Source organism: Acomys minous, assembly GCF_964271855.1.
Source record: "Acomys minous genome assembly, chromosome: 17".
Classification (NCBI taxonomy): domain Eukaryota; kingdom Metazoa; phylum Chordata; class Mammalia; order Rodentia; family Muridae; genus Acomys; species Acomys minous.
In genome coordinates, this window is record NC_140500.1 from 28911036 (window position 1) to 28937494 (window position 26459).

Below are 26459 nucleotides of genomic sequence, written 5' to 3' on the forward strand. Positions count from 1 at the left end.
CCGGCTGGTTGGAGATGTAGTCTTTCCACAGAAGCTGCTGCCTGCTGACTGGTGTTTGCTGATCCCCGAGATGGCTGGCTTGTCTGTTTTGATTGACAGTGTGCGATCAGCAGTTTCCTCCTTTTGCTGGCAGCATCACCCACGAGAGCCTTGGGCACTGTGCGAGCCCCTTGCAGTCCCAGGAAGGGCCTTATCTATACAACCCTCACATCTGCAAACACAGTGTCAGTATTTTCACCATCCATCCCAATAATTACAAGAGGGCCTGTGACGCGTCAGGGGCTGTGACAGGTGTGTTCTACACTTGCCCGTGCAACCGTCACCCACTTTGCAAAGGTGACGAAACCGGAGAAAGAAGTAAGGTCTTCGAGAAGGTAGAATGTGTTGCTTTCTAATTAAAAATATTAGCACCACCTGTGCCTCCCTCCCCTCCCCCAAGCCAGCCTCCTGGCTCTCACTTGCAGGCTCAACCCCTTGCCTGCAGTTGTCTTAAAACAGAAAGAATTCAAACTAAATGAGGTCGTATCTGATGGGATCTGTTAGGCGTTCCCATGCTAGGTTTTTATTTTGTTTGCTGGCAGTCCCAATCAACACCTCCTCCCCCAAGCATCTTGTCCTCTCCCTCTCCCCACTGCAGCCAGCACCACTGGGCCCCCCATCTCCAGATGTCCGTATAACCTCTGGTCACTCTGTCTAGGCACCCAGCCCACACCAAGACTCCAAACACATAGCGTTCAGCCCTAATCTCCTGCCCACTTGTCTTTCTTTGGGAGGTTACTTACCCAGTTGAAGTTGGGGTCCTGATCCACACAGGCAGGCAGTCCTTCAGCGTTCTTCTGAGCCTGCGTGGGTCCCAGGACACTCACTGCCAGCCCCGCAGACAGACAGACAGCAGTAGCTATAACAACTCCTTGAACCCACCCCCATGCACAGAAACCAGCACATCATAAGACTGATAGGACCTGAAGAGTCACCCTTGTCCTCAGCCACCCAAAAGTAGGCCCCTGCACTTCTCCAAGACAAGGCAACGTCCCCTTGCTGGAGAGCCCCTACCACCTCCAAGGAAGATGGCTTACGGGTTATCTTCACTTTGATATTCTGCTGTGGTTTAGATCATGAGACAATGATTCAATGCTCTAACAGGCGCCACCGACTAGACTTTTGCACACATGCTACCTTGTCTCTTACACAGACCCCAACTAGTACCCCAGCACGATTCTTGGGGCCCTGACACACTTTTCTTTGGCAGCCTCAGGGACATGTCATAGCTCCTAAGTTGTTTTGTTTTCAGTATTGGGAATTGGACACACACTTCCCATGGGTTAGCAAGCTGTCTACCACTGAGCCACATTACCAACCTCTGATTATTTTATATTCTTTTCCAATGAAATTTGTTTTTTGAAACATGACTAGAAAGAGCCTGTTTCCTCTTCCTCCATCTGTGGAGAGGAGCCCCGCCCCTTCCCATCTCCTCCTCTCTGGAAGGGCCTTGTCCTGGATGACAATGACTCGTTTGCCCAGCAATGAGCTTGATCTGGAGGAAGCCCGGCAGCTGCATCTGGGGGTCCGGCTTCTCCCGTGTACCCGCTCCAACCTCATGAAGCGCCTCTCGGAGCTCTCCTTTGACTTCTTTCATGAGCATCAAGTGGGTTTCAGTTACAGTGACCCTGAGTTAGCCGTGGCCAGCCTTTCATCTTAGCTTTAAAAAGAAATGATTAGAAAGTAGTAAATAAAGATGTGAACCAGCTTTGGAGCTAGAGAGCCAACCCCGTAAATTCTGAATTCTGCTTATACACAGAGTTTTAGGGTAAAATGCTGGACAGGTCAACACACCTACATAAGAAGGAAGCACCTGGGGGGGGGGGGGGAGGAAGCAGAGAGAGATTTAATCAGTATGGGCATGGGAGGGAAAAGACAATGGGGTCCAGTGACCCCCAAATCCATCTTGAGGCACTGATGTGAGCTTTAGGTTTAAATATAGGAAATCCTGGGTCAGGAGATAAGACATGGCTTAGTAAGAAGTCCCAGCCTTTTTTATCTTTTTTTTTTTTTCCTGCAACTAGTCCAATGACGTTTTCATTGCTGGTTAAAGGGACGGATCTGGTTTCTACAAGATAATTACTCCTGCTTCAGGCTGTAGTATTGCTATCTTGGTGCAAGTGTGTGTGGGCATACATGACCTGGTAAGTGTTAGCTGTGTCTAGGGCCCAAGACTGTGACATATTTTAAATTTCTGAAGCAAATATTTTGGTTCAAATAAACCGCTGAAGCATGAAGAAGGCAGCTTCAAGCTTTTGTTCTGTTCGATATGATACACGAGTGAGTGGGTGGCTGCAGAGACGTCACTGGGCTGAACATGAGTGTAAAATGCACAGTCGTAATAAACAGATGCTGCAGGAGAAGATGGACTTATCTCTGTGCCCTTGGCCTGGAAGACAGGTTAGACAGACTCCTCCAGCCATTACCATGCTGACTTGCAGAGTCCGCAGGAGTTTGGCCCAAAGTGAAAAATACAAACACAAAACAAATGCAGAGGTTGCAGGATTATCATCCTGCATTTAGTTACTGTGCCCACTCAAGGGAGGAATAAATGATTCTTGGTAAGACAGTTTCCAGGTGTTTATTGTACACCAAGTTACAATAGGGAAGGTGTGTGTGTATGTGAGCGCATGCGCGTGTGCATGTCTTCAAGGCCATCACTTACACCCCGCCCTTGCCTGACTTCCAGGTCCATTTCTGTTTTTTAGGAGATTTTTTGTTTTTTGTTTTTTGTTTGTTTGTTTGAGACAGGGTTTCTCTGTGTAGCCTTGGCTGTCCTGGACTCGCTTTGTAGACCAGGCTGGCCTTGAACTCACAGCGATCTGCCTGCTCTGCCTCCCAAGTGCTGGGATTAAAGGCATGTACCACCATTCCCGGCCCAGGGCCATTTCTGCAGCTTGAATATATGTGTCTGCCACCTGCAGGAAGGGAACATTTTCATCGTTGATTATGAGCTACTGGATGGCATCGATGCCAACAAAACTGACCCCTGCACACACCAGTTCCTGGCCGCACCCATCTGCCTGCTATATAAGAACGTAGCCAACAAGATGGTTCCCATTGCTATCCAGGTAGGTGCACTGCTCAGGTCAGCCCTTCTGTACGACTCAGACCTCTGGGATGCAGATGAGGGGAGGAGCTTTCTGGACCAGTCCCATCCACTTGGCTGAGGGGCCCTGGCAGCTCTCGCTCCAGCTTTCACTGGGGCAGGAGAGAGAAATGAGCTATTGGAACTCACTGCTGCTGTGGAGCAGCTGTTTATATCACAAGAGGCAGACGGTGGCTTCCCTAAGGTACCTTTGAGAAAGTCCCTTCTGGGGCTAAGCACCCCCGGGGGAAGGCTTGTCCTGCAACACCGTGGGCTAAGCACCCCGGGGGAAGGCTTGTCCTGCAACACCGTGTGCTCCTCCCACCCACCTCCTGAGCAGTGTTTCCAGATCGACATGCCCACACAAGCCAGACAGGTGAAGCTGGGAGTTAAGTGGCAAACGGAAGCCACTGAGCTATGTCAGAGTCCTCACAGTCCTGGGACATTGTCTTCCAGGCAAGCAGATTCTTGCGGCTTCAGACAGTGGAAGGGACCTGGGGGTGGGGCGGGGGGGGGTCCCAGCACGTCTCATGGGGAGGCAGGTGAGCACGGGGTTTCATCTGCCTGCAGTGTGAGAGCTGATGTGCAGACAGCAATGGTGAGTCTAGGAAAGGCACAGCAGGTCTAAGGGAAGGCCTTGGGGGATCCGGCTGTACAGAGACCCCATGGCGGGGTGGAAAGACGAGCATCCAGCACACAGTGCCCGTGACCTGGACACTGGGTGCAATGGGAGTAATGTCAGCTAATGTGCAGGTCCCTGCACAGTCCAAAAGCCCTTGCCTGGGCAAGCTAAGAAATCCTGAAAACTGCCGCATGGTGAAGCCTAAGTAAGCACAGACACTATGCTTGATCTTAGGCAAAAGGCCAAGAAGCGGTAAAACTGTGACACAATTTTTAAATTTCCAGTAAATTTGTTAGTTGCAAATAAACCTCTGAGCCACGAGGGAAGCAGCCTAGAACTTTTGTTCTGTCCAGTATGGTACATGAGCGGAAACATCACTGTGTTGAATGTAACTATAAAGTACATTCTGTTGCCCGGCCCCGCAAGAGGGACTTACCACCTAATGAAGCCTATGCATCGCTGACATCCTAAGTATTCTGGGTCCTAACGCATAGGATCATTGGGGTCATACACCATACCTGTCTCCATCTGTGTAACTTCCGCCTTACTGCTGTCAATCATCTCACCCGGGCAAGGAGGCTAAGGTGCAGGTGCCCCCAGTGGGCCACAGAGCTGGAATTCATGCCCATGGTCTCAAGCCTACAGTGTAGCTCAGGTTTAGAATCCCAGGCTGTGAGTTCACAGCCAACCTGGGCTACAGAGTTGATACCGAGTGTCAATTTTTAAATTAATTGATTAATCAAAGCAGTGGGCAATGGATCTGTACCCCCAGTTTCCCAGGCCCCCACCCTTCCGCAGTATAGGAACTCCTAGCCTCTTATCAGATAGAGCTGTGTGAGAGAGCTCAAGCATTAGATGAAGGCGTGGGGGCCATGGGAAACCACCACTGGAAGGTTCCAGAAGAGGGATGGATTATCACTGACAGGTGTTCTGAACTAGCTTGTCCCAGACTCATGTTTACTAGAGCCAGGGGCCTGGCTTAAATCTCAGCGCTTTCTACTGTTCGCAGGAAGTAGGGCACTGGGCAAGCCACAGGAGCTGGTTAGCCCTTTCTCTATGCCTGCCCAGGAGAACTGATGCAGCCCTGGGCAGTGGTAGCAGCACAGTCCCTGGGCCTACCCTTGAGCAGGGCCTACAGTGCTGCAACAGTCTGGATTTCCGGCTGGGCTGTAAGAGGACCATGGGTCTCAGTGCTGAGGCTGGCAGGACGAGGACAACTGAAGCTGTGCAGAGGTTCCCTGCCGAGGCTGCACTAGCTGAATTAGCCCTCCCCATGGAGGACGGAGATCATGGCTGCGGGTTTGGTGTGAGGCTGCAAACAGGCTGAACATGGGAGAGGTGGGAGGGGAGGAAACCATGTCCAGGCCGAAGCGCTGCAGCACTGCGCACCTTCGGAGAGGACGGCATCCGCTCTCAGCCGACTTGGATCTCCGCAGGGCCATTGCCAAAGCGGAAAAGCCAGACAGGGATGAGACGATATCATCTCATTTATGCAAAATGAATGCAGGAACGCAGCACACCGCAAACCATGTGCTTTACATGGGTAGACACTGGTGTGGGCTGGGTGAAAGACAGGGTCACTCGGCTGCGTACAGGACAGGCGGGGAACAAATGAACAAGGTAAGAAGAGGCTAAGTTCCTCATAAGGTTCGGTTTATGAAAATGATATGCAAAGACCTACAGAAGCAGTGAGACTTGGTGGCTGGGCATAAAGTGACATTACCACTGTTTCTTGTCCTCCTCTGTAGAGGCTGGGCTAGCGTAAAATAATAAGCGTATATTACCTTCTAGTCAGAGACCAAAGATGACCTCCTTGCTTCAGAGGCATTTAAAATAATGCAAACATGTTGTCCTGGGCATATTCTAGAAGACCTGGGACAAGGACAAGACTGGAGAGGTGGAGGAGGATGTGGCAGGCCGTGTATAAAAGCCCACCAAGGAAGCGCTTGTGTGGTATGGTCAGAGAGGAGACTGACGACAGTGTGGTGGGGCTACAGCAGGCAGAGCAACGGGCATCCCTGGTCAGCTCGGGACCTCTGTGTAACCTGGAGAGAGGCTTGGTCACTCGGAGCCTCACTCCCTCCCTTTGCCAATAGGAAGAATGAGGAACAACTGTCCCCATGTCCTGTTGAGGATTAAGTGATAACATATAAGTAAGACCCCAAGACGCAGCAGAAGGGCTCCGGAGTCAGTGTCAGGATGTCTGAGTAGGACAGGTGTCCGTCTGTGTGCTCTAGGAAGCAGGCTACGGCAGCAGCTAAGGAAACGGAGTGAGCACTGGGAGGGGCAGGGCTCCCAGGACCCAGCTCACGAGGACTGTCTGGAAGTAGTACGCATGCTGTGCCGTAAGGGCGCATGTGCAGGGCTCTCTGCCTTACGCCTCATCACTTAAGTAATCTGAAATGATCTCCCAGAGGTAGACGACAACTCCATTAAGGAACAAGTAACAAGAATACTGTGACGCTCGACAGTGTCTCCCTGCTCTCTCCTTGTACATCCCGAGCAGTAGGAGCCTCTGGCTGCCCTGCCTGCTCCCCTAGGCATAGTGGCTTAGGGCCCAGCACTGCCCCCAGCTCTGGTGATCTTGAGATAAAGCTAAGACCAAGACCCAGCGTAAATTCCTAGTGTCCAGACTCCAAAGACTTAGAAGGGTCAAAGAATTCAATCTGTCAGGTGCTAGATTCAGAATGGTTTCATGTTGAAGTCATAAATCGGGTGAAGTAAATATTTACCTGTAGAATCTAGTCTCGGAGTTTTCTCCAGGCTTCCGCGCTCCTTCAAGCTCCAGGGAGGCTGGCTGGGCAAAGGCTTCTTCGGAGATGGGAGATCCGGTCCTGTAGAGGGCTGAGGATTGATGGGGGGTCGGGGTGGGGGGTGAGTGTGTGTTCTTAGCTGGAAGGAGCCCAGAGTCCCATCCTCTTCTACAGGGAGAGAGCTCTAAGCTTCTGCGTCTCTCCGTGGGGTTCTGCGTCTCTGAGGGGTGGGAGCCCCACACTTAAAAGAGGGCCAGATGACAGCATGCTTGGTCAAAAATAAGATAACAGAGAGACAAAATTAGGTTTTAATTCACACACAGAGTCCTGCACATTTAGTCTAGAGATGAGCGTCCAACCTAAGCTGACAAAAGGAAAAATAAAAAGCGTATGAAAACAGAGGAAAGATTCAGGAAGACAGAGAAAGGGGATGAGAGAGTGAGGTCTCATTTGGGACCCTGGGCTTGTAAAGCCCCTAGGTTGTAAAACTGACAGACCTAGGAGATCTCTCTGGCGCCTGTCTCCAGGGCCCCTTGTTAATTCGGGGCTGCTTTGAAATGTCCGAGTGGTGCTTTGAAGTGTCTGGATGGAGCCAGAATAATTACATCTTTCGACAAATGGAATTTTATGGTTTCCTTCCGGAAACAGGAGGGAGTCGCTTTCCCTTATCTGCGGGGAGATGAGCTGACTCAGACCTCTGCCCAAAAAAAAAATCCCACATTTACCCAGGTGTTACATGTTTCTTTTTCTTTAAAAAAAAAAAATGGCTGATGAAAAAATATAATTTAAAAATATGTGGCTTCCTGGAAATATGAATTTGTGTTGCTTGAATTGTATTTCTATTGGTCAGGGCTACTTTGGATGGAAAGACCAATCAGGAAGCCACTTGTAACCTCTCTTGTGAGGTGCCTAGTGAAAACACTTTAAGGAAGGGAGAGTTACTTTGGTGCTCAGTTTAAAGCGCGGGGTCCACCACGGAGGGCAAGGCACGGCAGCAGAAATAGCAGGCGGCTGGTGCCATCCATAGTCAGGAAGCAACTAGACACGGAGAGGGGCCAGGCTGTAGAAGCTCAAAGCCTAGGGCTCCAGATCCTAAAGCTTCCAAACCTTCCAGAACAGCACTGCCAGCTACCCAAGTGTTCAAACACACAGGCCTGTGAGGACGTGACATCTAAGCCACAGACCCACCTTCCATAGTAGCTAGGGGGACGCAGCTGAGTTTGCTCCAGGGCTCTGCAGGAAGCCTCTACAAGCTCTGGAAGTCTCCCGTACCCCTCCCTGGCTACTCTCGATTAAAGAGCCCGCTTCTAGCACGTGGCTCTCCTGGGTCGTCAAGAATGCAAGGTCTTCAAACGTTTCTGTGTCTGAGAAGATGGGGGTAGCCTAGTCGCCACCTTCCAGACTTGCCGGGGATCTCCCCTCCAGGGTCTGAAGAGAGGCTTGTTAGGAACAGTAAGGGGGCGCTGAGAACTGGCTAAGCAGCAAGGTGCTTGCCTTTCATGGGTAAGTTCCTAGGTCTGACCACTATTGCATGCACGTGTGAGTATGTGTACATACACACACACACATACACCCCACCAATGATGTGACCGCTATCACAAACACTAGGGACCACAGTCTGGCCTAGCTATGCTATACAGTGGTGTCACTAGCTAAATCACCAAGACTTCCAGGGGCCTTATTTTTCTGGGTTTAAAGAAGTGATTTTTTTTTTTTTTTAAAGAACAGATAACAAACTCTTAACATTTTAGAGGGGGGAAAAAAAATCACTCGGCCCAAGCATGGAGTGCAACTGGAAGGGCAAAGGCAAACTAGGCCCTTGTGTGCATGGCTTCAGGGCTGGGGGTGGGGGTGGGGCGAGGTGGGGTGGCTCCAGCTGTAGATCCTGAGGTGGGGGGTTGCTCCAGCTGCAGATCCTGTTCTTGGTATAGGGACTCAGCAGTGTGAGGTCCCAGCCCTGGCCCAGGAGGAGCTGAGTCTGGGAACACCTGCATGGGGGTGGGGCGGGTGGGGGTGTGTGGAGTGGGCTGCTGAGCAGCAGTGGGTGAGGTGGGAAGAAGCCAGGCAGTGGGGAGGGCCAAGGAGGAAAGCTTGGGTCATGGCCCCTTGCAGCTGCTGGTTCCTTTCCTGGGTCTACAGACAAGGAACCTACAGGCTGTAAGATGCATCACTAGGGCCGGGCACCACTTCCCACACACTCATTATTTGAAAGTCACTGTTGATGTTTGGATTCTTCTGGAAATTCCCTCCACAGTCCAGGCTCTCCCCAGCTCTATAGGAGAAATAAAGTGACACAGTCTCTTTCTTCAACACACCAGCTCAATCAAGTCCCCGGAGAGAAGAACCCAATTTTCCTCCCTTCTGATGCAAAATACGACTGGCTTTTGGCCAAAATCTGGGTGCGCTCCAGCGACTTCCACGTCCATCAGACCATCACCCACCTTCTGCGCACGCATCTGGTGTCTGAGGTGTTCGGCATTGCCATGTACCGCCAGCTGCCTGCTGTGCATCCCCTTTTCAAGGTACACACAGCCATGGCGCCAACCTACCAGGAAAGATCATCTTGGGGAGTGGCTGGCATCCCAGGGCGTGTGAGGGTGGGGCAGTGGTGGCTAGGAGTAAGCTGCAAAAAAGGGGACCGGGAAAGACACTCAGGGACCAGGGCCAGAGCCTGTCATAGCCCACGCCTTTAATCCCAGCATCCGGGAATCAGAGGCAGGCAGGTCTCAGAGTTTGAGGCCAGCATGGTCTACAGAGCGAATTCCAGGACAGCTAGGGTGACACAGAGAAAACCTGTGAAAAACAAAAAACAAAAAAGGCCAAACCCCCAAACCAACCAAACTGGTGCTTAAGTCTCTTCTTCGTAAAATAGGTCAAAGCATCATAGGGCTCCGGCCTCAGAGGACGATGGTCAGGATTAGCTCACAGTGAAGCCTGGGCAAGCACAAGACCCATTACCAATGAGCATCACAATGGTGTCCACAGGCCTCCTATAGCTCCTGGGCAGGAAGATCTATACACAGACCTTCACTGCCTCTCCGGGCCCAGAGCGATGCTGCTCTGGGCTGGCCTAGGCTGGGCTGGGAGTGCTGAGTGAAGATTTAGACCTTCAGTGAGGTTTCCCCTCCCCCACCCAGCTGCTGGTAGCCCACGTGAGGTTCACCATCGCCATCAACACTAAGGCCCGGGAACAGCTTATCTGCGAGTACGGCCTGTTTGACAAGGTGAGTCCCCTCTCCTCATGTGGGGCCTGGAGGAGCTCTGCCTTGTGGCTCCATCCCTGAGGGCTGACATGTGTGAGAGACTCTGGCCCTTCTACCACCTGCAGCCAGCTCTCCTCTTCCCTGTGCGGCACCAGGGCCGCTACCCTGGCTTGTCTCTCTGTCACCTTTTTATGTACCTATCCTGTCCCATTCCAGTCTGAGCTTCCTCCATACTGTGACTTCTCCCACACACTACCATACCCCTGGCCATCGTGCCTGTGACCTTTGGGGCATTTGAACAGAGGTGTCCAATCACCATCCACCCGGCTCCATGATGTTCCCAGTTCTTTGAAGCTGATTGGCTGCCCCAGAGCTCTGCTCTGCACAAAAGCCTGCTCTCTGCCTCAGCAGCAATACAGTGCCCAGTGTGTGTCACCCTCTCATGGAAGTGGGAGCTTGGCCTGCTTAAAGCTAAACAGCTCTCCTGTTGCACCTCACAGGAGCAGGGAGTAGTTGTCTGAGTACCTGAGGCCCGGCCACCCCTACGGCCTTTTTAAGTCTCTTGTAGATGAATCTGGAGGTCTAGGTATGGACCGCTGAGGAGAAAAGCATCCAAGCTCTCTGAGAGGGCTCTCTCTGCTCTCTTACCAGGCCAATGCCACTGGGGGCGGTGGGCACGTGCAGATGGTGCAGAGAGCTATCCAGGACCTGACCTACCCCTCTCTGTGCTTCCCGGAGGCCATCAAGGCCCGGGGCATGGACAACACTGAGGACATCCCCTACTACTTCTATCGCGATGATGGACTGCTAGTGTGGGAGGCTATCCAGTCGTGAGTGCGACCAGGTTCCGTGGGAAAGGGAAATCCTGGGGAAGAGTAGTGGTGAGGCAGACCTACTCCTGTTGGGTGTCGATGGGGGGAAGCGGGGGAGGGCAGCCGAAGTCAGACATTAAGGAAAGACATGAGTGCACGAGGGACCTGGGGGACACCGACTCCTGCCTGCCCTCCTGAGCCAGGTTCACAACTGAGGTGGTGAACATCTATTATGAGGATGACCAGGTGGTGGTGGAGGACCAGGAACTGCAGGACTTCGTGAAGGATGTTTACGTGTACGGCATGCGGGGCAGAAAGGCCTCAGGTAAGCTGCCAAGAGTCTCTGCTTCTGTTGCGGGGCCATGCCTCTTGAGGAACAGGAGGCAGGAGACTGCCTCCAAGGGCACCCACCCACCTGAGTGGTCCCTCCCATCTCACCTCTGAGTGTCTTGTCTGGGCAGCTCTTTGAAAGTGTGGGTCGTGGGAGGGTGGGGAGCCAGGTATCGCTCACAGGGATGAACTCATGGTGTATGGCTTCATCTTAGGCTTCCCCAAGTCCATCAAGAGCAGGGAGAAGTTGTCCGAGTACCTGACGGTAGTGATCTTCACGGCCTCAGCCCAGCATGCAGCGGTAAACTTCGGCCAGGTAAGCCTAGCTAGCCCTCTCTAGGGGAGAACTGTCTCAGGTATCCCACAGTGGAAGCCACCACCAACCTCCCACCTCATTCCTCCCCCACGTCCACCCCCAACACCCGGCCCAAGGGCCTGCCCTTTTGACCCTTGCACCCCCATGCAGCCTGGAGCCAGCAGCAGCAGGCATGGATTCTGCATGTATACCTGAAGGCACCCACCTGGCTGGGAACAGTTGCAGGGAGGAAAAGGGTCTGAGGAGGGAGAGGCAAGGACATCACTAAGGGGAGGCCTGGGACCCCTGGCAGAAAAGCAAGGAGGATGGCAAAGGAGGGGGACAGGTCAAAGGTATGGCTTGGGAAACTAGGAGTGGGCCAAGAAAGGTAAGGTGGGGACATCAGAGAGTTGGGTGGTGCCCAAAGGGAGAGATGGAGCCTGCTAAGCTGGTTCCCCATGAACCAAGGAAATGTAGGCATGTGGGTCAGAGGTGGGCAGGCACTGGGCTTCTGGGGCACCCACGCTGTTGGTGCTGTTTCCACAGTATGACTGGTGCTCCTGGATCCCCAATGCTCCTCCTACTATGCGGGCCCCACCGCCCACAGCGAAGGGCGTGGTCACCATCGAGCAGATTGTCCAAACTCTACCAGACCGCGGCCGCTCATGTTGGCATCTAGGCGCAGTGTGGGCATTGAGCCAGTTTCAAGAGAACGAGGTGAGACCAGGCACTGCTGGGAGGCAGTGTGGGTCACTTGAGTTTCAACCCCATTCTCCAGCCCAGGGCTTCGGGGCTCTGGCTCAAGCTAGACACCTGCAGCCAAGAATCCTGACTCTAAGGTGGAACTGCTAAAAGGGGTTGGGAGCGGGTGGTACTCCACCCCAGGTCCTCAGCCTGGACCTGAGCCCAGGGCACGCTGGCAGCGGAGGGCATAGGCTCTGCTCCAAGTCACGAGAGAGAGAGAGAGAGAGAGAGAGAGAGAGAGAGAGAGAGAAAGAGAGAGAGAATCATCCCCTACCTCATGCCCAGTTCTTGATGTCTTTTCCATGTGGCTTCCTAGCTCCCCATAAGGAAAGTTAGAGCTTTCTGGTTCTTTCTAGGCACTCACAGCCATGCTAAGTGAAGGTCTTGGTGGACACAACCCTTTGCAGTGTTTCAGTGCTGTTCGTCCCCATTGGCAGTACCCTTCAGCCCGTCCCAGGCCTGCTAATGTGCTGGTTCCACGCTCAGTCTGAGCAGAGCAGCTGTCCCTAGGAGACTGACTAGGATGTCGAGTCTGACTTACCTTTTGCAAACTAAGCCTCACATCGCCCCACCTCTTTTCCAGCCGCCAACGCTGCAGATGTTGGTGTAAGCACACTACCTGCAGGGTGCTTACCTGCACCTCCAACCCCACTTTCCCTCCCTGGCACCCAGGGCCTTTGCCTGTCTCAAGCCTTAAAAGGAAGATGGAAAAGACAAAAGACAACAGGATTTTGTAGCCACAGAACCTCCAAGTTCCTCTGCACCTTTCTCTGTCTTAAAAACCACTTGGCAACCAGGAAGTAACTTCATTTTATAGCTCCAACCCTGAGCCTTTTGTAGGGAAAAGAAGGTAGCAGTTGTATGATCTGCTTTTTAAAAAATTGACATAGTTGCCCAGTGGTGGCGGCACATGCCTTTAATCCCAGCACTTGGGAGGCAGTGGCAGGTGGGTCTCTGATTTCGAGGCCAGCCTGGACTACAGAGCGAGTTCCAGGACAGCCAGAGCTCAGAGAAACCCTGTCTCCAAAAAAAAAAAAAAAAAAAAATTGACATAGTCATTTGTATATTTATGAGATAAAGTGGGGTGTGTCTATATATTGTAACTGTTCAGTTATGGCATCTGACCTATCACCCTGAACAAATCACTTCCTTGACAACGTTCAGATTCTTCAGGTTTATACAGATAGACTCTATCATTAACTATTTACCCTACCCTGCTATAGAACATTACTCACACCTCCTTTGAACTCAGCAATCTGCCGTTTCTCCTCTTCTCTGGTAGCTCCTTTGAGACGATCAGCTAGGACTTTCTTTTTTAGGCAGGGTCTTACTATATAGCCCTCGCTGGTCTGGAACTCTCAAAAGATCTGCCAGCCATTGCCTCCCAAATGCTGAGATTTTTAAAAGGGTGTGCGCCAGTGCACCTGGTGAGATAGCAGTTTTTAATATCCCATATATGGTAGCTCCATCTGCTTCTTTCTCGTAACAGTTTGGCCCCCAGGTTCATCTGTGTTCCAAAGACAGGATTTCATTGTGCATGGCCAAGTAGTGTTTTGTCATGTATCACTCTCAGCAGGTGGCAAAGGTCAAAGGTCAAAGGTGGTAAAGGTTGAGTGGATAAGCCTCTTCCTCCCCCCAAAGGACGAGGCCTACCAATCTATATGGCACTATCTTAAACTATCTTTCATTGTCTGATCCCCAGCTGTTTCTGGGCATGTACCCAGAGGAACATTTCATTGAGAAACCAGTGAAGGAAGCCATGCTTCGATTCCGCAAGAACCTGGAGGCCATTGTCAGTGTGATCGCTGAGCGCAATAAGAACAAAAAGCTCCCCTACTATTACCTGTCACCAGACAGGATTCCCAACAGTGTAGCCATCTAAGGCTGGCCGTCCCTGCCTCAGCATCTCTCTGGGACGGCCAGGGGCTTTGCCGGCCAGACCCCAGCTTGCCTGGGAGGCTCCGTGTGGACCTTCTGGCAGCTGGTGCCTCGTCCGAGCTAGCAGTGCTGCTCCTGGGCGGTCTGCTTGTAAACCAAAGGTCACTCTAGGATGGGCAGGGGCAGCACAAAGCTTTCGCACATGCCACTTCTTCCTGACTTCGGTGGGTGTACGGACACAGTTCAGGACCTCCCACTCAGAGCAGGGCTGTACAGCTGTGTTCGCCAGCCTACCTCAGTGCTTCATCACTCAGTAGCAACAATGCATCAGAGTAAGTGACAACTGTTCTGCGTGGGCCAGGGTACCTCTCCATTTATGCTTTGCCCAACTGCTTGCATGTAGCAAGTGCTTTAAAAGACTTCTTGAATTAAGAGTTTGTTAGGGGAGGGGAATAGGGTGAAAGTGGGAGGGAGGAACGGGAGGATACAAGCGATGGGATAACAATTGAGCTGTAATCTGAATAAGTTAATTGAATAAAAATATAAAATAAAATTGAAAAAGAGGTTGTTATAAAGTTCATTCAAAACAGGTGTCATTCTACATGCCATGTTCCTGTCAAGCCCGGCCCCACTGCCGCCAAACCCACTGTTTTCCTTTGATCACCAATTAAAAAGCTGAAGCCTACTACCTTCCCAAGTCACAGCATCCTCCCCGCTCCACACCAATGACCCTTTCTAGTTTTGTGAACTCTATTGGTATTCCAAATCAAACATACAAATCTAAAGGTTTGAATTTATGCTAGGATCCATATGTGAGCGAGCACATGTAACATTTGTCTTTCTGTGTCTGGGCCCTGTGTCTATCACTTTATCCATTTACCTGCTAATTTTGTTTCTGTGCAGCTGAACAAAATTCCATCATATACAGGTGCCATACTTTCACTACCCATTCAGCAGCCAAAGGAAGTGCAGGTTGCTTCCTAGTCTCTGCTGTTGCCTTCATGAATGGAGAGACCTGGAAGGACAGGGCCCCACCACGTCTGCTCCTGTGCCGCAGGCCAGCACGGGCATCACGGTCTGCATCCCTTCCTTTTCCTGCCAGCAGGGCATCTGTGATGACTAAGTGACATAACCCAGACACTACAGACGACGTCACAGGGATCTTAGCATCAGCGCGAACCCGCTCCCCGCCGTCTTACCTCTGGACCCTCTCTCCCCATGGCCTCACCGTTCTTCACTCGTGTGTGGGCTGGATGTGGTGCCCGAGCTTCCTCACTGGAAAACACTCATCACAAAATTCCTTTGTAAGAAAGGCTTTATTGCTACCTTTAGACACCCCGTGTATAGCACAAACAAATCCCTTGTACAGAGAATTATTCAAGCGGTAATACTGAGAAACAGTGAACATACACAAAGGATTTAAAAAATTAGAGATTTAGATTACTAGAAAGTTTCTAAGAAAAATTTAAAATGTGAAGTGCTTTTCAGAAACTACACTACACACACCAGTGTAAATTTGGTTTTTATTGACAATCAACTTTAAACATTGCATCTAAATGTGCACCAGTTACACACCTTCATCAATCACTTCCAACACAAAGACATGCCTTTGTCTCCCTCTGTTTTGGGCTTTCCCTGGGCTACAGCCATAAGCTCCATTATATTTCAAATACGCATTTGAGTGTGTCTAACCATACCCACAGGGCTACAGCTTTTCACCCTGCCCGTACAGCCTCTGGCCTCCTGTCATTCAGACACTACCCAAGGCCTTGAACTGCCCTGTCCCTCACTGCCCAAGGCCTTCACATCTGTGTCCAGGTGGAGATAACCACGGGTTTGGAAACTAGGCCTACAGGACTGAAGAACGTACTGAAGCCAGAAAAGAGAGACACAGAGCCCTGGAGTAAGAAGAGAACTTCTACAATACTTCCAGGAAATTCTTTCAATAAATTCGAGCACAACCACCAATGACTTACAGCTAAAGCCAAAGGTGTGCCAATGGGTCTGTGACACAGGGGAGTGAAGGCCCAGGTAGAGAGAAGGGCTGGCAGTGGCACCCTGAGACTACCTCCTTCTTCATGACCCACAGGCACAAGCCCTCCTGGCCCCAAGGCCTCCTCCTAGATGTCCTTGGCTGCTTGGTTCAGCCATATGCCATTTCCCCACTACATCCAGGCTCAAAGTAAGGAGCAATGGGATAAATAGACAACCCTGCGAAATTACTCAGAGGACAACAAGGACGGGAGGACCTGGGCAGACCCAGAGCTCTGCCAGCATGCTTCACAGCACATGCCTTGCAAGTCTCCTGCAGTCAGTCACCAGTGGATACAGCTGTTTGCTAGATCAGACAAGCTGCAGGAAAAACAAGCAAGGGGGAACTGGGAGGGGAAGAGGGATGAATGACAGATTTCATCAGAGAAGCCAGAGAAGAGATGGCCTTAAGCCATGGTTTTAAAGTCACCTTATCCATGTGGTGGTACAAGCCACCTGGACAGCTGGCTGTGCCCTCTCCTCTCTGCAGAAGCCTCAGTGCCTGGTTGGGACTTTATACTTAAACCCACCTCCATCTTCATGTGACTGCCCACCCACTGTTGGAGCATCATGTCAAGGACAGATGAACAGGACCAGGGGCTCAGCCGCAGCAGCTGCTAAAGAATGCAGTCAGGGCTCCCTAGTGGGCAGTCTGTAGCTGCCTGGTGTCCTCAGACTGAGAAGGTGTGTGAGTAATTGCACTTTGGGGCATAGTGAACACAGGGGGACTTCAGTGGTCTGGAAGAGAGAGGGCAGGCTGACCTAAGGGGTGGGCTGATTGGATAATGGCTGAAAGCCCTGGCAGAACAGCTCCACGACTGAACCTCGTGTCCCCAAAGAGTAGACAAGGGGTAACAGGACGAAACCTACTCCCACAAGCCTTCCAGCCTCCGCCTGTCCCTGCAAACTAAACACAGGGCTTCCTATAGGAACCACAAGAGATTCATCTTGGGTTTGCCTCAGTCTGTGAAGGTAAGTGGAGCAGCCAAAGTTGAGGGAGATGGACAGGACCCTAGGCACTGCCCCACCCACCTCAGGAGGCTCTGAAGACCCTGTAGTACGCTTCTGGGGTCCCTCTTGTCACATTGTGAGTTGAGTTGACTAATGCCAGGCACTTCTGACAATGGCCTTCAAGAAAAAAAATGTTTAGCAGACTTCTTAATGGGACAAAGGCCATTTAAAGATGGTGATTTGGCTTTGTCTGTCCTGTGAAAAATAGTGTAGGTGGTAATCCCAATGACAGAATAGCTCAAGCATGGAGGTAAAGACCCTAAATGATCCTGTCAAGTCTGGTTAAGGCGATGAGTGGGTGTGGACCAGGTCAGGACACAGTGGTCCATGCAGCTGGCTGCTCATGCCAAGGCCTCATCCCAAAGCTGACCTGTTCAGCTCATAGCCCTCAGCAGTAACACCACAGCACGTTGGCAGCATAGGCAAATGAATGTGTACAGCAGAGGTGCATCACAGGGTGCCCACAATGCGTGCCCACTCCATCTGGAGACATGCGTTGGTCAAAGGAGCATTTTTTAAACACTCAGTTTGATTCAGATCCATCTCAAAACCCTTCCATTTCAATGCTGACAAAAGAGAAACGTATGGGTGGGCTCATGAGATAGGACTTGTCAGGAAACAGGCTGAAACCAGAGGAACTACACCCTTAGCATCCATTAAATCCCATGGAGTCTCAGACCTGTCTGTCTTGCTTTAAGCCAAGTCCTTTCTGGACATGGAAGGGCATCTACTACTCAGAATATATAAGGCAGAAATGGTTTCAGTTTGATTTTGATGCAAAGAGAGAACAGGGGCGATAAAGAGAACATTTCTAAAGGTGACACTCCAAAGTGTCACTCCCACTAGACACAGAAATTCCAAAATAAAAACTTTGATAAAGTGCTGTTAGCTCACTGAATCACATGCCAGCAGACACAGAGCCCCAAGGCCTCATCTGCCCCAGAGCAACGTGGCAGCATCAGCCGAGGGAGGCAGGGGTCTGTGTCTGCAGGCACTGCTCCCCTCAGACTCCTAGCTCCCAGCAGCAGCAGCAGCAGCAGCCCTCCAGGGCCGCGCTGCTTTGCTCTCCACCAGCCTCCTCCACGCTGCTCTGTCTTCTGGCTTAACTCTGTACTTCCTTAGTCTTCTCAAGACCAGAGGCTGGAACTCAGCCAGCTCCGCACAGATACACGGGCTCTCCCACCTTCCCAGCTCATAGAGAGCCCTGGCAGAACGGGCCCCAGTGGCACCTGCCCCACAGGAATTCTAGGATATCCACACCAAGGAAGGTTGAGAAAAAGAGAGGCCACTATAAATAGTCACCTGCCCAGTCTATGCTATTAAATGACAGAAGGAAGGAACACAATTGGCAGTAAACAAATTCCTTCAGCTCGTAGTGGACATCAAGGAAATGGCACCCTGCACAGCGTCAGACGTTAATAATTCCTGCTCCCGTGTCCTCAGGCTCTGTGCAAGAAGAGTTTGTGGTGGAACGACACACCCCATGTCCTTCTTTATTTTCAAGGGCGGGCTCTGTTAGTGCAGACTTTTCAAAAATATTCTTTTTACTTGTTTCTGGACAGTTTTGAACATAGATCACTCTATTGTAAGCCTTGAGTCTTTTCCATAATTGTAGGTACACCTTGCACTGAACGTACATAAAGAGAAGTCCTCCGGTGAAGCCGATGGCCACAACTACCAGCTTAGTCCAGAAAGGCCACTCCAGGATTCCTGCAAGGGGGAGACTCAGTCAGCCTATCAGAGGCCTCGTGTCACAGGTAAGCAGGGCTGCTCAACTCCCACAGCCAGTCAGCACACTCCTTACTCATCAAACCCTCCACTCCCCCAAAGCAGCATGAAGGGTTCTTTCTCACTGTAGTTTACGCTACTCCAATTCCACCTCTTGTCATTGGCTTTGAAGACAGAGAACTAGCCAAAGGGATGTTTGGTGTCTCCTCCTCCTCAGTATTCACCCTTTGTAACCCCAGCTGTTCAAGCCCCAGGACCTGTATACAGCACTCACCTGTCACCTGACCCTGCTTGATCTCCTCTGCTGTGCGGTCAATGAGCACATACAAGGACCACACCACACAGGTGATAGCAATGACATGGAACGTCACTGAACACATGATCTTCCTGCGCTCACTGGCAGTCATTTGCAACTTCTCCCACTGGAAAGGACAACACAGACAGCATAAGGCACAGACTCAGAACAAAGGACCACAATGGCAGTGAGTGTTGCTCATGGCTATGATCGGCTTTCCTCCCTCCCTCTCCCAGGACAGATCAATATCCCCAAACACCCCAAACTACTTTAAGCCACTTGGCTTCAACGAAGTAGCAGACACAGGCAGCTTCCTATGCAATGAAGAGAAGCTCGGACTGCGCTGGGCAGTGATCCCCCGTCAGCTAGTCGCTTACTGCTGTAAGCAGACAGTGAAGGAGCATGTCAGTTGAGGCCAGCTGCTCTGTGTCAGGTCTGCGCTAACTGACATGGATGAGTGGAGGAGCGATGATGCCACAACACACTAGGGATGGGTCACATCTATGTTGTAAAGGTGAACGGCCGAAGGCTCTCACTCTTTGCTCCTTTGCTACTTTGACAGCAACAGCTTGAAATCGATGCTTAAGAGATCCTGGTACAAGCAGCCTCTGCCAGGGCCGTCCCTCTAGGAGCTCATTAACTTACTCCAAACAGACTGGCCTTGTCATTTACAGGTTCCCAAATCAGAAGAAAAGACATAAAAGCAGAGAGAAAGAACAGAGTGTAAACATTTTGCATACCTTCTGCTAACGATGGCCACAGACTATCAGGCTAAGCTGAAGACGGAGCTTCACTGATGATCTGTACAAGCCATGTTACAGAGTCATGTGACAGATTGGTACAGAGCAGGTGCCAGGAGACTGTGACCAGGCAAAACATGTTCTTGAGCAGCTTGTACCTGCCTGCTCTAACACCCAACTGCTTTGTGTTGGGGTGTTAGAAGCAGTAAGATCCTGGGTTTTCCCACCTGAAGCAGAGCCAGCATGTTGGTGTCTTCTGTGCCTGGATTCCCACAGCTCAACCCTTTACACTCAGGAAGTACTCACACGCACCACCTCAGTGGATACTTTCCTGCACAGGCCATCCTTTAAAGCCCTTTCACTTCACCTGCAAATCTTACACACCTAGAACTACTCCCAAAGCCAAACTATCTACAGTGCTCCTCCTCCCATGAGATTGGCCTATGAGATCACTTCTTTCTCTGTGCGGTCCACTGCCAGCAAACTTTGCATTGAACCGGCCCCATAATGTGTAAGTCCCCTAGCACCTTATATATTAATGCTGTTGGCAAAGTAAGAGCCTTTTTTTCTCCTTCCAAATATGACCTTTTGTGCTGGGCAAAGCGAGAGAAGTATGAAACTGACAGGACAAATGGGAGGCTAGTGCCAGGAAGGCAGCAGAGACTTGGGCAACTCCTCATCTAGCAAATACTTAGCATAGACAAACTGTGCTGAACTAGGCTGTGTGCTGGGAAGAGACACTCGTCACTGAGGGTCCAAACAAGAGGCACATAAGAAGTTAAATGCTGAGCTCGCTGTCGCAGGGTAGTTGGTGGTCAAAGGAGAACAGGGAGAGCAAATCAGTCTTCGTGTGAAGGAGAGAGACACACTCTGAATAAAGGTCAGACCTGATCTACAACATCAACTCCAGCCCCTGATTTTTAGAGCAGTGAACACAGTGGTCAGAGTATAGTCTGAAAGGGTGACTCTACCAGAGCGCCCCTTTTTACGTACTTTCCTCAAAGGTTTCAGCTTGGTCTCCATGATGAACTCGTACTTGCAGAGCTCACAGCAGCGCGTGTCAGAACTCTTGATCCACTGCTGCAGGCAAGCCTGATGCACAAAATGGAGGCTTCCTGTGCAGTGACAGGGGGTGATCAGAGGGCTCTCGTCATCTCCTTCACAGTGGCAGATCCTATGGTGGAAGGAAACTAGTCAGTGAAAGTACAGCCGCTAGCAGGGAAGAGGACGCTAAAGCAGAAGGCCAACTCCTCTGCCAACAACAGCTCAGAAATGAACACCATAACAGTGACTGTCAGCACAGAGACACACACGCGGAAATGAGAACAATCACGATTACTGGACATCAGCTTACCACATCAGCAACATCAGGATGGCATTGGCAACAGAAAGGGAAGAATGATACAAGAAGTGACAAAATCGGCATTTTTAGAGCAGACTTCAAACTTTGAAAAGATAAAATTTAGACAATAAAGACACCTTCCAGATATAAGGCATTAGAGGAAAAACATTTCTGTAAACCAAAACGAGTGCTCTTACCTCCAAACACCAGTGGATTAACAGGCTTCCTCTCTAGCGAAATCACACCCTCATCATCACAGGCACCAGAGCCACACCCTTCCACCCTCTCTTGGAGACTGAGCAGAGACCAAGTACTTTGTTTCCAGTTAAAACTCCCCATGGCTCTGCAACTCCCTCTCTTTTGGGGACTAGCACAGCACCGAGTGAGAATTATTAAAGCAGCCAGTACTCCCAAGGGATCATCAGGATTCAAGCACTAACCTCCACAGAACAAAGATGCTTCCCAACAGCTGAGCAACAGGTAGGAAAAGCTGTTCTGAAGACAGCCTGGCCCAGGCTGGCTAGAGTGCTGGGTTACTTGAATCAGGAACAAGTTTTCTGACCCAACCAAACGAAATCTAACAGCTGACACTGAGAAGGGAGACTAGTGGAGGCACAAGAGTAGGGACAGAGGAGCTCAAAGAATTTTTGGTAGAGTCTTGACCTTGGCAAGGGTAGCACACACCTGAAGTCAGAGGGAGCAAAGGAGGGATGAAGGGATGTGGGCAGGCTACTGGAGACCAGTCACTCCTACCACACTCACAGGGGCAAGCTAGAAAGCTGGTGCTTTCTTCCCCCATATTTAGGCAAAGCCTGTTTATTTTGCTCAGAGGGGTCGACATGGCCTTTAATATGTGTAGTTTCTGGTTCTCATGATGTTAGCTTCCAAGTGTTATCACTGTTTGGAGGACACAAATGCTTTACAGCTGGCAATTGATGTCTTACTACTTCACTTTCCAGAAACTTCACATATTAAATCAAGGTAAGGTTATGAAGATGTTACCAGAAACAGCCAGATAGTGGTTCCTGGCAAACCAACCTGCAGGCATCCCCTGAGGTGGACACAGGAGAGATAGGGGTGCATTTTTCAGAGAGCGGAGAAGGACAATCCAGGTCACTGTCCTTCTCTACTGAGCAGAGGGGTGCACGCAGGACCCTGCTCTTCAGTTTGACAGACGTTGTGTCCTCAAAGACGTCATCATCTCCCATTTCATCAGAACAGAAGTCCGTGCTCCCTGCCAGCCAGCTGGAGGACTTGGCGGCATACAGATGGCTGGCATGGCTCTCCAGCTCATGGAACCTATGCAGGCTGCTGGCACTTGAGCCACGGGAGAGTGAGAACAGGTACCGGAGCAGTCGCTGGCTTCTCAACCTAGTCTCGCCATCAGCTTTCTCCTCCAAAAGTGGGATGCGCACACTCCCCTTGCCAGCTTCCCTCTTTGAGGCAGCTGAATGGTTGGTGGGAAGGGCTAAGACTCGAGAGTGTTTGGAATGACCGAAGGGTGGGCAGTGCTCTGCTCTTTTTTCATGATGGAGCCTGTTCTTTTTGAGAGATGGGCCTTGAGGGAGCACCAATTTCCCTTCAGAACATGTTCTTTCCATATAGTCAAAGCTCTCCAAAGCATCCTGGGTCTTCTCACCCACATCACTTAGTGACTTTGAGAATCTGAGTGCTCTTCTGGCCTTGGTATTCTTAGCAGGCCTCAAGGCTTGGTCCCAGTCTGAACCAAAGGGATTTCTCTTTGTTGCCTGCAATGTGTCTTTACAGATAACTGTCACAGTGAGCCCTTGTGTCAGAGAACTCTGGTATGGAGAAGCTTTCAAGACAACAGCAGACTGCACGGGACTGTAGTGACAACACTCAGAAAACACTGCACTGGAACTGCATGCAGAACAGTGGAATAAAGCACAGAAAGGAAAAACAAGTTTAAAGAGAGCAGACATCAAAGTGGAGAAATGAGACTGTCTTATAACTTGGCAAGCAAACAGCACACAAAACCGGGCTGTTTAGACCTAAGGTGGAATGATCAAGTAAACGGAACACTGAGGATTCTGGGCCGACACAAGCCACGGGAACATGTGAAGCCGAGTGTTACCTGCAGATGTCCTGGTTGGATGGTGTGACAGAAGTACGAGAGAAGGAAGACACTGGCGCCGTCGTGGATGGAGGACTACTCCCAGCCTGCAACGACACACCTTCAGTCAGTGTTTATTAAGAGACCAAGAGACCCAGACACACTGTCTCCTTGTGGATGTCTGCTAGTTCCCACTGCTTTGAGAGGAATGTTATGTTTTGTTGAGACAGGGTCTCATTTTGTAACTTTGGCTGGCCTGGAACTCACTGTGTAGACCAGGCTGCCCTGAACTCACAGAGATCAGCCTGTCTTTGCCTCTGAGGGCTGGGATTAAATGTGCGCACCACTATGCCTGGCTGGAAAAATCATTAGATTCCTACAAGTCCAGGCAAGGCAACTATGACCCCATTTTTTCTCACTGTGGAGAAAAATATAGCTAAGAGATACTTCGTCACCACAGACTATCACTTCCAAGCACTAAGTATGTAATTTAATTATGTCATGTACCTCACACACAGAAGCCAAGTGCTGGGCCTCAAAATCGTACCACCTTGTCACAACTCTGGGCCAAAGATCCTAGGGCTAAAAAGGAGATAGGAGCATATGATGGTTCCCAAGAAGTCTGCTCCTTGAATTCTGAATTATTAAGGAACATACTCAAGAAATTTAAACCTGAAAGAATATGTAACAAGAGCTCACAGGACACCGTAAGGCCTGTGAGCAGTGGTAAACAAACCAGAAGAAGGGAAAGGATCTAAACAGGGTTTATCTCAGTAAGAAATGGATGAAGATAAACAGGAACCAGAAGAAGAACTGAGCCAAGGATGTAAAACCACTGCAACTCCCGAGGCTTTAACAAGACTCATTCTCTAGCCTTCAGGGCCCTGGTACCTTTCACACACCTTTATTTTACTGACAGTGACAGCACATGCTAGGTATGAAATCTGTGAGATTTTACTGTTGTACAAATCCCAGAGTAGACTTCTAGAGACCTACATGGCACAGTCCAGTCACTCCACGTGGCCTCCTGAGCTGATCCTGAGCTGGAGTTAATAGGAGATGGGTGAGGCTGCTGGTGCTATGATGCACTGTGTTACAGGGCTCCTTTTATTTACAGCATTTCTTTTATTCTCTTCCTATGCAGCTTAGCCTGCAAGCTCATGGTCCTCTTGCTTCAAGCCCCCCAATGCCAGGATTACAGTGTGTGCCAGCACGCCTGACTCACAGTAAGAGAATGTACTCTAAACTAACGATAACTATAGTACGCAGAGCAGTGACACCACTGGTTATTGTTGTACCCCGTTTATTAACTGTGTGGATACAGCAGCACTGCACCAGCATCCACACACACACATGAGTAATGTGCTGCACAAGGCATTCAGAAGCTACAGCATTCCTGGAGGAATTTTCCACCTGCATCACGATCTTATGGGACCACTGCTATTCAGTCCATTGCAGGCCAAAATATCACTGTGTGGCACATGCCTATGAGCACATCCATGTCTCCTTACAACAGGGAGCCTAAGTGACAATCTGCTCTGTGAAACCCAAATCGCTGCAGGAAACAGCATCATTCATTGAGTAAGTTCCATCTGACCTAAAGCCTGCCCCATGATTCCAGAGAGCTCTACTCTGGCCACAATTCTCAGACTAAGAACTAGCCTCGCATTCTAAGTGCACCCTAGGAAGATACTCTCATCTTGGCACTCTACCAATGGAACATCAGCCATATAAACAGTACTGCTACCTCCCAGAAGCTGCCCTCTGTCCCCTACTGCCAGTGTCCAAGCATACTACTAGCCTAGGAAAAGACAAAACAAAAACCAACTTTGCAGCACAAAATTAAACATACTCTATCCAACTCAATCTCAAGAAATTTGATTCTGAAGATAGATGTTACCACAAGGTAGGTACACACTGAAGTCACCAGGATTATGCAGGTAGCACACCTGAGTCATCAAGGAAGGTGCACTGTCTAACGGAATGTGCATATGGACACTGGGCAGCATTCTAGTTAGCTGGTCAGTTTGACCCAATCTAGAGTCATCTGGGAGGAGGGAACCTCAGCTGGGGAAATGCTTTTATCAGCTTAACCTGTAGGCCAGTCTGTGGATGAATTTTCTTGCCTGATGAATGATATATAAGGGTCCAGACCACTGTGGGCAGTGCCACTCCTGGGCAAGGGAGCCCTGGGCTGTATAAGAAAGCAGGCTCAGCAAGCCAGTAGGCAGTGTTCCTCCATAGGTCTGCTTGAGCTCCTACCTCCAGGTTCCTGCCCTGCTTAAGTTCTTGCCATGATTTCCCTTTGTGAAACTATGTAAACCGTAAGATAAGGTAAACCCTTTCCTTTCCAAGTTGCATGGTTCTGGTCTTTTCAGAGAAAAAGGAAGCAAACTAATACAGGAATTGGTACCAGAATCACAAGGTACTGCTGTGACAGATCTGATCAATGTTGTTTGGGGAGGATTATGAAAATGTTTGGAATTTTGGGATAGAAAAGACATTAAGTACCCATAAATTAATGAGCTGTTATAATAACTTAGAAGATAAGAATGCTGAGACCAGTTCAGAAGATGGATGCCTGATTTATGTATTTTATAGGGGAGGGCTACTTATGGGTTACTTAGAGTTGAAAATCTGTGTTTTCTAGTCAGCCGTGACTAAATAATTAGCTATGGTCTACAAGAGACCAGAACTAATGAAATCAAATATTTGCTTTACTGGGACAATTAATGCTGGAGCTGAAAAATCAGGATTACAAGAAAGCAGCATCACTAGGTGAAAGCTGTTGGGAAGCATTCTCTCATGACGAGCACATCGAGTTGTGGTTCAGAGATGGCCAAGGCTGCATCTCAAACTAGTACCTGATCTTAATAACGTACAAGCTTCCAGATGGTACAGGTTTTGATGGCATGAAAGCTACAAGGTTAAAGGGGTCAAACTTGTACAGCAGCTGAGGCTTGGCATTGTAAATCCAGGAGAAACCACAGATGAAAGTACAGCCTCAATTGAAGTGTACATGCCAAGATTGAGGGGTCATGGAGAAAATCTAGTTTGGCACCCTGTGACATGGTCAAGTCCCAAAGAGAGGCCATGAGACCTTTCGTGAAGATGCAGTCAGTGGAAACAATAGCATATGGAGTTGCCAGGGCCGTGGGATGACGCACAAGGATAGTTGCAGGGGAGGAATAAAGGCAGCATGAGCCTCTGAGACAAGTGGCATGTGTTGATGATGGGAGAGCCAGAGAAGAGGAGCAGCACAAAGCCCTTTGAAGCCCCAAAGACTGTGAATTCCAGATGTCAGACACTGGGCTACTTAAACATCTGCACTTGGGTTTTGTTTCAATGGGTACTTTAGATAGACTTTGGATATTTTAAAGAGACTGGATTTCTAATGTGTTTGAAAATGTAAAGACCAGGGGACTTTTAAAAAGTATACGCTATACTTTATGTTGTGAAAGTAACATGGAATTT

The 26459-nt window shown here is 50.0% G+C and overlaps 2 protein-coding genes and 1 long non-coding RNA gene across 8 annotated transcripts in view; 1 reads left to right on the top strand and 2 right to left on the bottom strand.

The window, feature by feature from the left end:
* Positions 1–14291, top strand: part of ALOX5 (arachidonate 5-lipoxygenase) — a 52845-nt gene extending 38554 nt beyond the window's left edge. The window contains exons 7-14 of the mRNA XM_084765723.1: positions 2964–3110; positions 8821–9024; positions 9640–9726; positions 10357–10535; positions 10721–10842; positions 11063–11163; positions 11689–11859; positions 13589–14291. Of these exons, the coding sequence (XP_084621849.1) occupies positions 2964–3110; positions 8821–9024; positions 9640–9726; positions 10357–10535; positions 10721–10842; positions 11063–11163; positions 11689–11859; positions 13589–13768 (1191 nt within the window). The 3' untranslated portion in view covers positions 13769–14291. The remainder of the gene's footprint in view (positions 1–2963; positions 3111–8820; positions 9025–9639; positions 9727–10356; positions 10536–10720; positions 10843–11062; positions 11164–11688; positions 11860–13588) is intronic.
* Positions 3–13582, bottom strand: LOC311588240. Of its 4 annotated transcripts, none has more exons than XR_014776115.1 (4): positions 12161–13582; positions 6482–6593; positions 783–842; positions 3–211 (listed from the first exon to the last, which is right to left on the bottom strand). It is a non-coding gene; the product is annotated as an uncharacterized lncRNA (long non-coding RNA). The 4 variants fall into 4 exon arrangements; XR_014776117.1 differs by having other exon boundaries at positions 783–865; XR_014776116.1 differs by having other exon boundaries at positions 3–842.
* Positions 14292–15061: 770 nt separating the features above from the next.
* Positions 15062–26459, bottom strand: part of MARCHF8 (membrane associated ring-CH-type finger 8) — a 78527-nt gene continuing 67129 nt past the window's right edge. For 2 of the 3 annotated variants that reach the window (XM_084766805.1, XM_084766806.1), the window contains exons 4-8: positions 23007–23092; positions 21950–22792; positions 20563–20743; positions 18809–18956; positions 15062–18516 (exon numbers count right to left, since the gene is read on the bottom strand). In XM_084766805.1, the coding sequence (XP_084622931.1) occupies positions 18215–18516; positions 18809–18956; positions 20563–20743; positions 21950–22792; positions 23007–23092 (1560 nt within the window). In that variant the 3' untranslated portion in view covers positions 15062–18214. The remainder of the gene's footprint in view (positions 18517–18808; positions 18957–20562; positions 20744–21949; positions 22793–23006; positions 23093–26459) is intronic. The other variant, XM_084766807.1, reaches the window with a different exon arrangement.